At 40.2% G+C, this 11,298-nt stretch overlaps 1 protein-coding gene across 4 annotated transcripts in view; it reads left to right on the plus strand.

Moving 5' to 3' along the window:
* The window catches only part of LOC149447679 (zinc finger protein 219-like), a 39,962-nt gene extending 38,336 nt beyond the window's left edge, over positions 1–1,626 (plus strand). For all 4 annotated transcript variants that reach the window (XM_089652196.1, XM_089652193.1, XM_089652194.1 and 1 more), the window contains one exon: positions 154–1,626. In XM_089652196.1, the coding sequence (XP_089508322.1) occupies positions 154–728 (575 nt within the window). In that variant the 3' untranslated portion in view covers positions 729–1,626. The remainder of the gene's footprint in view (positions 1–153) is intronic.
* Positions 1,627–11,298: the final 9,672 nt, after the last annotated feature.

Here is an 11,298-nt window from a genome sequence, read left to right on the forward strand (position 1 = left end):
AGGGAAGCAGCGTGATTCTCCAGAAAGCATTCCATCTGCTTGATTGGTTGATCAGATTACTCCTCTCTCTTCACTATTGTGTTTCTCCATTGCGGTTCATGTATTCCTCATTTTTCTATGTTTGACTGTTCTCTTTTGTATTCTTCTACACAGGAGAGCGACCTTATAAATGCCCTCATTGCTCCTATGCTGGCACTCAGTCTGGGTCTTTGAAATATCACTTACAACGACATCATCGGGACTCCAAACTTTCTTCAGGTGTCCCTTTAAGGGGTAAGAGTATTCAGCAAGGTGCATCCCAGCAAGAGCGGCTGCTTCCTGCTGTGTCTTCTACCTGGGGAAGTTCTTGCCCTGATCTGCCTACCCCCTGCGAAGATGGGACTACCTTGCCACTCCGTCTCCACTTGAGTGAGGGCCAGGGTCCCAGTGCATTTCCCCGAATGCCTAGCAGAGGTGGCCAAAGGAGAAGGAGTCCCTCACATCAGCCAACAAATGGAAGACCAGAGCATGAGCCCTTGGATTTGTCACAAGGAAACCCTTTCCACCGCTGCATGTACTGTCCATTCGTCACCTCTGTGGGAGAGCTAATGAGTCTCCATCTCCAAGTACACCATGGGAGAAGATCACGTAGAAAGGGGGGCTACATTAGAGGAAGACCAAGACCTGTGTTCTCCCCCCAATCCCAAGGCCCAAGAGACAGCCCAGAACCATGTGAAAGCACTGAGTGAACAGAGCACTGAAGGGCAGATGGTATCAGAAGTGCCCTTTGACTGCCCAAAATCCATGATCCACATAAAAAGAGAGAAGAAAAGATTAAGACTGCTGAAAGATGGTGGGTAGATAGAGAAGATGAAGGATTGTGCTGGGTAGAGTGAAAAGAAGGTTAGGAGCTGAAAAGGAGTCATTAATTTGGGTAGAACATGTGAGTGTTTCTATACCAGCTAGGGTTGGGTAGAATGTGCCAGAGACAGATAGGAGGGGGGCAGAATGTGAGAAGTTCATGGAGGAACCTGTAGAAGAAAGCTGTGTTGGAGGGATAATTGATGTCTTGGAAAAAGACATTGACACCGTTTCTCAGGAGAGACAGTCATTGGCGGAGAGAAACAAAGGGACAACATTTCAAGATATAGCTAGGAGACTGGCAGGGTAACAGAGGTAATGAGATGGTAGACTTATGGAAAAGATTGAGAATAACGCACTGTAAACGCTATAGCGAAAAAGTCAGAGAGAGCACTTTTCACTAATGTGACAGAATGCTTGCAACATATCTGAGACAAAAGAAACAGCTAGCAATAGGAACACAGAATGGTAGTACTAGGTTGAAAGAAACTAGAGGTAGGGTTATAAAAAAAAGAAAAAAAAAAGAATAAAATAGAAGCATTAGTAACAATGATTATTTTGCCCAAAATTCCCCTCTGGTTTCTGTTTATTGCTGAGACTTTATTTTTTATAATTTGGATTGTTATTCAGACCCATCTGCAGGTAGATACCCCTAAACACCCTTTTTCCACATTCCTTCATTATTTAGGTTTGTGCTCAAAAAATACATTTCCACGTTTAGAGATTTCTATATTTTTTTTTATTCTTTTCTTGTAGAAAAATAAATAAATCTTTAAAAAAATAAAATCTTTTGATGTAACAATGTGGCTTTAACCATCACAAAAGATACATGAATTCCAGAACAACATTGTACATAAAATCTGCAGATACCGCTATGCACTCTTCATTCTACACTACAGTAAATACTTGATACTGCCCCTGCTTTATATATTTTGTTGTGTTTGTTCATGTCATAGAAGAGCAGGTAGTCATAGGTAAAGACAAATTCCAGCATTAGACTAGATGCTGCAACAGTGTCTACAGTCAAATATTAAGTCCGCGCCTGAGGAATTCTAAAAATTATTTTGAGTTGCTAGATAAAAACTACCCACCTGGGTAGGTGGAATCTATATAGTGTGAATATAGCGCTAAAAAAAATGTCCACAGATTTTTAAAGTTCAATTCCACAATGACAGGAAACATTTGATGTTGAAATTGCTATGTTCTCCTTATGCTGTCACGATGAAGCTGATCAAGCCCTTCAGTCTATGCATATGTGTCTTCCCGAAAAATATGACTCCAACGTGTCTCTCTCACCATGTAAAAAATATGAATCGTATATAGTGTGATATCTTGCAGTATGTTAATTAAATTAATCATGCTCACATGAAATTAATAATAATGTACCAAATTTATCCACCACATGAAAAAAACCCCCGATGTCCATCACCTCTACCCTTACCCTCAGTCCAAGTACAGTCAGGTCCATAAATATTGGGACATCGACACAATTCTAACATTTTTGGCTCTATACACCACCACAATGGATTTGAAATGAAATGAACAAGATGTGCTTTAACTGCAGACTGTCAGCTTTAATTTGAGGGTATTTACATCCAAATCAGGTGAATGGTGTAGGAATTACAACAGTTTGCATATGTGCCTCCCACTTGTTAAGGGACCAAAAGTAATGGGACAGAATAATAATCATAAATCAAACTTTCACTTTTTAATACTTGGTTGCAAATCCTTTGCAGTCAATTACAGCCTGAAGTCTGGAAAGCATAGACATCACCAGACGTTGGGTTTCAACCCTGGTGATGCTCTGCCAGGCCTCTACTGCAACTGTCTTCAGTTCCTGCTTGTTCTTGGGGCATTTTCCCTTCAGTTTTGTCTTCAGCAAGTGAAATGCATGCTCAATTGGATTCAGGTCAGGTGATTGACTTGGCCATTGCATAACATTCCACTTCTTTCCCTTAAAAAACTCTTTGGTTGCTTTTGCAGTATGCTTTGGGTCATTGTCCATCTGTACTGTGAAGCGGCGTCCAATGAGTTGTGAAGCATTTGGCTGAATATGAGCAGATATTGCCTGAAACACTTCAGAACTCATCCTGCTGCTTTTGTCAGCAGTCACATCATCAATAAATGCAAGAGAACCAGTTCCATTGGCAGCCATACATGCCCACGCCATGACACTACCACCACCATGCTTCACTGATGAGGTGGTATGCTTAGGATCATGAGCAGTTCCTTTCCTTCTCCATACTCTTCTCTTCCCATTACTCTGGTACAAGTTGATCTTGGTCTCATCTGTCCATAGGATGTTGTTCCAGAACTGTGAAGGCTTTTTTAGATGTTGTTTGGCAAACTCTAATCTGGCCTTCCTGTTTTTGAGGCTCACCAATGGTTTACATCTTGTGGTGAACCCTCTGTATTCACTCTGATGAAGTCTTCTCTTGATTGTTGACTTTGACACACATACACCTACCTCCTGGAGAGTGTTCTTGATCTGGCCAACTGTTGTGAAGGGTGTTTTCTTCACCAGGGAAAGAATTCTTCTGTCATCCACCACAGTTGTTTTCCGTGGTCTTCCGGGTCTTTTGGTGTTGCTGAGCTCAGCGGTGCGTTCCTTCTTTTTAAGAATGTTCCAAACAGTTGTTTTTCCATGCCTAATGTTTTTGCTATCTCTCTGATGGGGTTGTTTTGTTTTTTTCAGCCTAATGATGGCTTGCTTCACTGATAGTGACAGCTCTTTGGATCTCATCTTGAGAGTTGACAGCAACAGATTCCAAATGCAAATAGCACACTTGAAATGAACTCTGGACCTTTTTATCTGCTCATTGTAATTGGGATAATAAGGGAATAACACACACCTGGCCATGGAACAGCTGAAAAGCCAATTGTCCCATTACTTTTGGTCCCTTAACAAGTGGGAGGCACAAAAGCAAACTGTTGTAATTCCTACACTGTTCACCTGATTTGGATGTAAATACCCTCAAATTAAAGCTGACAGTCTGCAGTTAAAGCACATCTTGTTTGTTTCATTTCAAATCCATTGTGGTGGTGTATAGAGCCAAAAATGTTAGAATTGTGTCGATGTCCCAATATTTATGGACTTGACTGTACTTCTTGCATCTATGCTTATTATCCTTTCATCATTCTTCAATTTTTATCTTCTTTCCACATAAGCTCCCTGCAAAAGAAATCACTCATATAGTGTAGTATCGTTATATAAAATGAAATCCAGTGCTTTTGCATATATAAAGAACAGGAAGTGTGCTGGAGCCGCTCGAGGCTGGCAGCAAATAGTAATCGCCCTGCTGGCAGAGAGAAGAGGGAGCAGCGTCCCAAGTAACTCCAGAGACTCAGTAATGTGTATAAAGATGAATGCCGCTTAGACCGATCCCCAGGAGTCAGAGAGGAACAGTGTGTAATGAGTGGCCTCAGCCATCACTCTGGCCATGCCCTCTGACGCATTTTGTCCGTCCATAGGGGGCTTGGTCACAGAGGCTTAAAGAACAGACAGCCAAAGAGCTATATGTAGCATAATTGGCCGTGAAAACAGGTATGTGGGCAGGTGATATGGGAAAAATAATAAGGAAAGGATGGTGAAAGACCTTAAGAAAAAAAATATATGTTTGGCATGAGAAAAGAATGAGATCACTGAAAAAAAACAAGGGGGAAAAAATAAGTATAAAAAAAGGGAACAAGAAAAGGAAAAAAAATAAGAAAAATTAAATAGATTGAAAAAAAAGTAAAAATTAGAGAAAAAAAATAAAGTAAATGGAAAATAAAAAAAACAATAAAAAAAGAACAATAGAATAAAAATTAAAGAAATTGAAAAAAAAAAATAGAGGAGGAAAAAAATTTAAATGGAGAAATTGAGTAGGGAAGAGCCAAAGAAATATATATTTTAGAAAATAAAGAAAAAAAAAATAATAAAAGGTGTGAAAATATAGAATGAGACAAAATGTGTGTGTTTTATTGTAAAGAATTAAAATAAGCACTTTATTTTGTAAAGAGAACAAAAATTTAAATATATGTATGCAAAAAAAGATGAAAATGAAAAAAAAATAATAAAATGAAAAAAGTGACAAATATGGAAGATAATGTAAAAAATGCAAAAATGAAAAAAAGGAAAAATAAAAGAATATATAATAGCAAAAGGGAATGAAAAACAATATTCTTTATATACTGTAAAATACAGGAGTCTGTTGTCCTTATTTTAATGGACATCATATAGGACACGGTAGAAAAAGGTGGCAGGAGAAAGGATATATGGAGGACCTGTATAGCAAAAGGTCTTCAGCTCAATGGCTATAGTCCATTATATTGTGGTTACTTTGTAAGGCCAAGAGCGAAGAGAGGAAAGACCTGGGTGCTTGACTGCATTCTTATTCATAGTAGTGAGTGACATCCCACTCAAAATTCAGTCCTGTAGGTATCCGAGTTTCAAGCCTAAAATTCCAGATTACTTCCCTCTTGCAGAGGAGAGAAAAATGATTTCCTGTTGTGTGGATCTATATGTTCTATGACCTGCACTCCAAGGGAATGAGTATCTGAGCTGTGGTGTATCCTGAAGTGTTTAGAGACATTGATTTCTTTATTCTTTCTGATGTTGGATAGATGATCCCGCATTCTGTCGCATAACCGTCTAGTTGTTCAACCCACGTATTGTACGTTGCATGTCTGGCAGGTTAAGACATAAATGACGTATCTAGTCTGACAGTTGACAAGTTCACTAATATGATAATCATTCCATTTTGTACATGAGATGACTGTATGGGGCTCCTTGACAAGCAACAACTGGAACACCTTGTAGCATTACATATGAAAAAGCCTGTAGTGTGTAACCATGTACGTTCAGGCCATCTTGAAAGAAATGAGCTCGGTGAAAAAATGTTGCCTATTGTTTTAGCTCTTCTAGCAACAAACTACATTGTTGGTGAGTGTTTTTTGTAATCAGGGTCCACATACAAGATGGGCAGATATTGGGAAAGTATGTGCTTTGTTTTGATATTGATTGCTATACCACATTGAGAAAACTACAGACTTGAAACTTGTCTTGATATATTCTTTTCCTTTTTGTTTGGAACTGTTTTATTATCAAGTAGATCTTTTTGAGGTGTATTCTTTACAACTTGGTAAGTGTTGGAAATGAGATGTTTATTGAAGCCTCGTTGTAAAAACATGTCTTCCAAATTTTTGGCATGGCTATCAAAATCCTTCATAAGAGAACAGTTCCTTCTTATGCAGGTAAACTGTCCTTTAGGGTAACATCAAGATATTTGATGAACGTAAGTTGTTTTTCTCCAGTGAATCCCAAATTCCAAGTATTTGTATTAAGGTACAGAAGAAAATTTTCAACCTAGGTACTAGGTGTAATCCTAGACTCCAAGTTGTCCTTTCAACCCCAGGTCCAATCGCTGACAAACTAATGTAGACTTCACCTCCGCAACATCTCCAAGATACGACTGTTGCTAACCTCAGAAACCACTAAGCAACTCATTCACTCCCTTATTATATCACGCCTCGACTACTGTAACTTCCTTCTCACTGGCCTACCTCACCGCAGGCTATCTCCACTTCAGTCTATCATGAATGCTGCTGCCAGACTCCTCCACCTTACTAACCGTTCTGTATCTGCCACCTCTCTCTGCCAATCCCTCCACTGGCTTCCAATTGGCCAATGGATACAATTCAAAACACTAACACTGACGTATAAAGCCGTTCACACTGCCCCTAATTACATCACCTTGTCTCTAAATACCACCCAAACCGTACTCTCTCCGCTCCTCGCAAGACCTCCTTCTCTAGCTCCCTTGACTCCTCCTCCCATACTTGTCTCCAGGATTTCTCAAGGGCTTCACCCATCCTCTGGAACTCCCTACCCCAATCTATCAGGCTATCACCTACTCTGCTCACATTTTGGCGCACTCTGAAAACCCATCTCTTCAGGGAACCCTCCCCCGACCCCAGCTAATACTGGAATCCTCTACTCTTCCTACCACTCCATCCCCCACAGCTAATTACTTTTTGTACCACTATCCCCTCCCTCCTAGATTGTAAGCTCCAAGGAGCAGGGCCCTCTAATCCCTCGTGTATTGAATTGTATTGCTACTGTACTGTCTCCCTCCATAATGTAAAGTGCTGAGCAAACTGTCGGTGCTATATAAGTCCTGTATAATAATAACCTCCTTGTCCATTATGAAAACTGTCATTGTAGCGATTGTAGGTGTCTGTATGGATTGGAGGCACTATAGATGAATTGTTCCTCCGAAATGCTCATGTAAAGATTGGCATATGTGGGTGCTCACATTGAGGCCCCTTGTTTCTGTAGATCACTTTTGCATATATACTCACACTTTATATGTGAATGTAATCACTCCAATTGTGTATACCACCTGGTGCACAACACACTCCTTACCCTTCAGACCATGCACCTTACCAAATTCTCATCGAACACAGCATGTATATACTCCAGGGACTGTTGTATCCAAATCAACACCTACTAAAACCACGATATCTGTCCGTGTGTTCCAAAGCCATGCAGAACCAAACAGAACAAAACATAGGGCAGCACAAACTGAAATCAGAGCTCTTTATATGGAAAAATTGAGCACTTACAATGTAAAAAATTAATGCCAGCATACAAGACCTTATCCAAGATTTCAACATGAAATGTTTCCTGTGATTGTGGAATTGAACTTTAGAAATCTGTGGACATTATTTTAGCGCTAGACATTCGCACTATATGTGCCTAGAGTCAGCACATTCCGGGAATTGATGCACTTGAGCTAAACACCCAATTTGCGTATAGTCTAATAGGGAACCTTTTACAGTTTAACTCCACCTTTTGAACACTATTTTGCTAAATGGATATTCCAAGCCAGGGCAGCAAAATAACCAGCTTTCCACATTGCAGTTTGCTAGTTTACCTGAATATAATGCTGCACTAAAGATGGTTGGCGAGTTCCCCATGACATCAAGCAAAATGTGGACATTTCCAGGAGGAAACAGTGAAGACCAAACCTGCAAAACCTTCCAGGGAAACTAATGGTCTTAGGCCTATGTGTATGTACTGCACACACACAGTTGTTTTACAAATAAACATTTTATAAATGACAAAATAATCCTAGAGAACTATTATATGGATTAGATGAAGAGATGACATAGCAGTGGGGACCTGCCCTGTGGCTCTGTTTTACTAAAACTTCAGACTAAATCATCTATTAAAGGAGAAGTGTGGGATTCTAAAAAAAATATACCTCCATGCTGCAGCATCATTTTGATGCTGCAGGTACCCCCCCCCCCCCCCCCACTGGCTCTAAGACTGAGAACAGAGCAATCATATGACCACTGGTTGCTCAGTTCTTGGTCTTCTCTGAGCAGAGAGTGGTGACTGTCAGTCACTGCTCTCTGCTCTGTCCCTCCAGCCTCCACTGGAGGTTCCAGGCTGTGGAAGGGGTGGGAGTGGCTGAGCCAGCTGCTGGTTAGGCATCTGAGTAGATCCCAACATGATTGTCAGGTTCCTTCCAGCACCTGGAGCAGCTCTGTGAGGTCAGCCAACAGTTGGCTTTATCCTGCTGTCAACTGATTCTAAGTCGCAGGAGAGCAGAACTAAGTGCACTCCTTTGACCCACAAGAGAGGTAGAGCCAAAAGAGCTTTGGTCCTTTTCTGTTTAGAGGGAAGACTCACTGCTGATGAGTCATCGATTTGTATGTAAGCTGTAGCTTGAGCTTCAGACCCTGTTAACAAAAGGAGTTTTTCAGCAGGCAGTAACACCTACGAAATACACGTGAGAATACACCTATTGCTTCACCTTCTGTCTTAAAAATGCAAAATATTAATTGATAATATTTCATAATTACCTGACCATAGTCCTGAGTGTAATAAATAAAACAATGTACAAAATAACTTTAACAAAACACATTAGTTGATACTATTTAGGCCTTATGCACACTGAACCTTTTTGCTATTTCTCCTAGGTGCATTCCCTAGTTCCAGTGGTGTTGGCAGAAAAAATGCTTGACGTTTGGAAACGTATATAGGCACATTTCGGAGCGTCCAGCATTTGGGCATCAAGTCATTTCATTGGCCGGAATATTTTATTCTGGCCATTAAAATGAATTAATGCTCAAGCACTAAACGTGCCTTTAGATGTGTTTACAGGCATCAAGTGTTTTTTCTGCCAAAACACCACTGCTCCTGGATGCACTTTTTGCCTCTAAATGCCACTGCCTCTAAACCCCTATGTGTGCATGAACACATCAGCTAACATGCAGGACCCTTTAGAGAACAAACAAAAAAAAGCCAGATGCTCCCAAGAGCTGCATGGAAAACATCCAATTTGCACGAGGCCTTACTATGTTTATTAGTTTCACAGCCTGGAGCGTTATTACAGACTGAAACTGCAGTCCTCAATCATTTCTACACTACACAAAGTAGTATGGCTCTGCTTTTTTCCCAGAGCTTCCTTTGTTGTTGTGCACAAGCTCCTATACTAAAAAAAGAAGTTACTACTAAGCTCATTACTGTCAGCAGTGCATGCTGTATCTACAGTCAATAGATGCTGCTTCAAGAGTCATTAATGCATGTTGACTTTGTTTTATGTATACTAAATATGGGTGTATTTCAAGGAGATATAATGGAACTCCAGCAAAATCTTTTTTTTTTTCCGGTTGAGTGGAAAATTAGTAAACGTTTTTTCATTATTTTACAGCTGTCTAGGTCCCTATTAGGGAGATATTTACTGTCCAGGTTACCACCCTCAATTGGAGAGGAAAAGCTTTCCAGTAGAGACACAGTAATATTTGACAGAAGTTCTAACTCCCCCTATTCAAACAAATTTTTTTTTTCTAGTGCTGTGGTCCTGTTGGAATAAATTCCCTTTGGCTATAGTCACTAGGACAAGTAGTAAAGGAAATTAACTCCAGCATGAAAAAAAGAGACCTCCATCATTTCAACCATTCTTCACTCTTGCCAAAATAAAATGACATTGGCTTCAATTTACAGTAATAACACTGAGCAAATGTCATTTTGCACTGATTTGGGTAAAATAGTTTCAAGGAAACCTGTACCTGGTGAAAATGAAGCTCTCCTGGAAATTATCTACTTGAAACTCTGTAGGTCTAACTAAAGTCTAAGAGTTTCCTTAGAATTGGTGTAGTATGCAGACCCCCCCCCCCCTCCCCCAGGCAGTATGAGTATTATGATAATCTGTGGATTGACCAAATAACTTAAATGGCAATGAAAAGAGAGTTTTTAATTCTGGGTGACTTCACCATGCCGGACATTAACTGGAATTTTCAAACTGTGCTTACAAGTAGAAGCAGAGAGGTTGGAGGCAATTAAAAGGGATTTCTCTTAAAACAGCAGTAAAAACCCCAACCTGAGGAGATCATGTTCTAAACTTTGTACTGACAAATGGGGATTGATTGTCTAATGTTGAGGTGGGAGAAAATTTGGGTTCTAGTGATCGCCAATATCTTTAGTTTGATATTAGAACAAAACCTGAACAATCCTATATGACAAAGTTTTAGATTTGAAAAATTTTACTAAAATGGGTGACTTTTTCTAAAAAATTCATTCAAAGGTTGGAGTAAAATGGCAGGAGTCAGTAATCAGTGGGCAATATTAAAGGAGAAGTATGGGAATTTAAAACGCAAACATACACACTCACCTCTTTGCTGCAGCATCGACTTGATGCTGGAGATGTTCCACGTAAGCTCTTAGACCGAGAACTGAGCGATCACATGACCACTGATAGCTTAGTTCTCAGGGAGCTCAGGGCAGAGATAAGTGACTGTCAGTCACCGTTCTCCACTCTGCCCGCTCAGTGCTCACTAGAGTGTCGGACTGGAGAGGGGCGGAAGTGGCTGGCTTCGGCTCTCCGCCATGCCCTGAGTACTGGAGCCAGCTGTCAATTGGAGCTGGATGACTCCTGACAATATGATCAGGATCCTTCCAGAGCCTGGAGTGGCTCTGTGACATCAGCTGATAGTAGGCAATAGCCTACAATATGCAGACTCTGTTCATTACAGAGATAAGTTAAAATAAAGAAGAAAACAATAACATACACCAGCAAGCTGTACTTTTTTCCAGCGCAGCGCAATGTGAGGCAATCCGCCGCCTTGAGCCGCACAGTAGTGGGCAATAGAACTTCATGAGCCGTGACAAAAAAAGTGAACAGTGTGATGCGTTGCAATTGCACTGAATACCAGCTGCTGGTGTGAATAAGCCCTATACTGGCTGATATTCAACCAGCTAGAATGAGGATATCTAGTGGCCACAAAAAGTACTGCATGGACAGCTCCAGATTGATAGTGAGTATTGCTACAAAAAACAGTTTTTGTTATTTTTCAATGGGTTATTATTTTTAAATGCTATTTTTAAATAAAATCATTTATTCTGCTTTAAATGATTTGAACTTGATAAAAGCAATATGCCACATGTATATACAAAGTCAATTATATCTA

This window comes from Staurois parvus, unplaced genomic scaffold, assembly GCF_062004578.1.
Source record: "Staurois parvus isolate SC_StPar_1 unplaced genomic scaffold, SC_StPar_1.0 ptg000673l, whole genome shotgun sequence".
NCBI classification, from domain to species: domain Eukaryota; kingdom Metazoa; phylum Chordata; class Amphibia; order Anura; family Ranidae; genus Staurois; species Staurois parvus.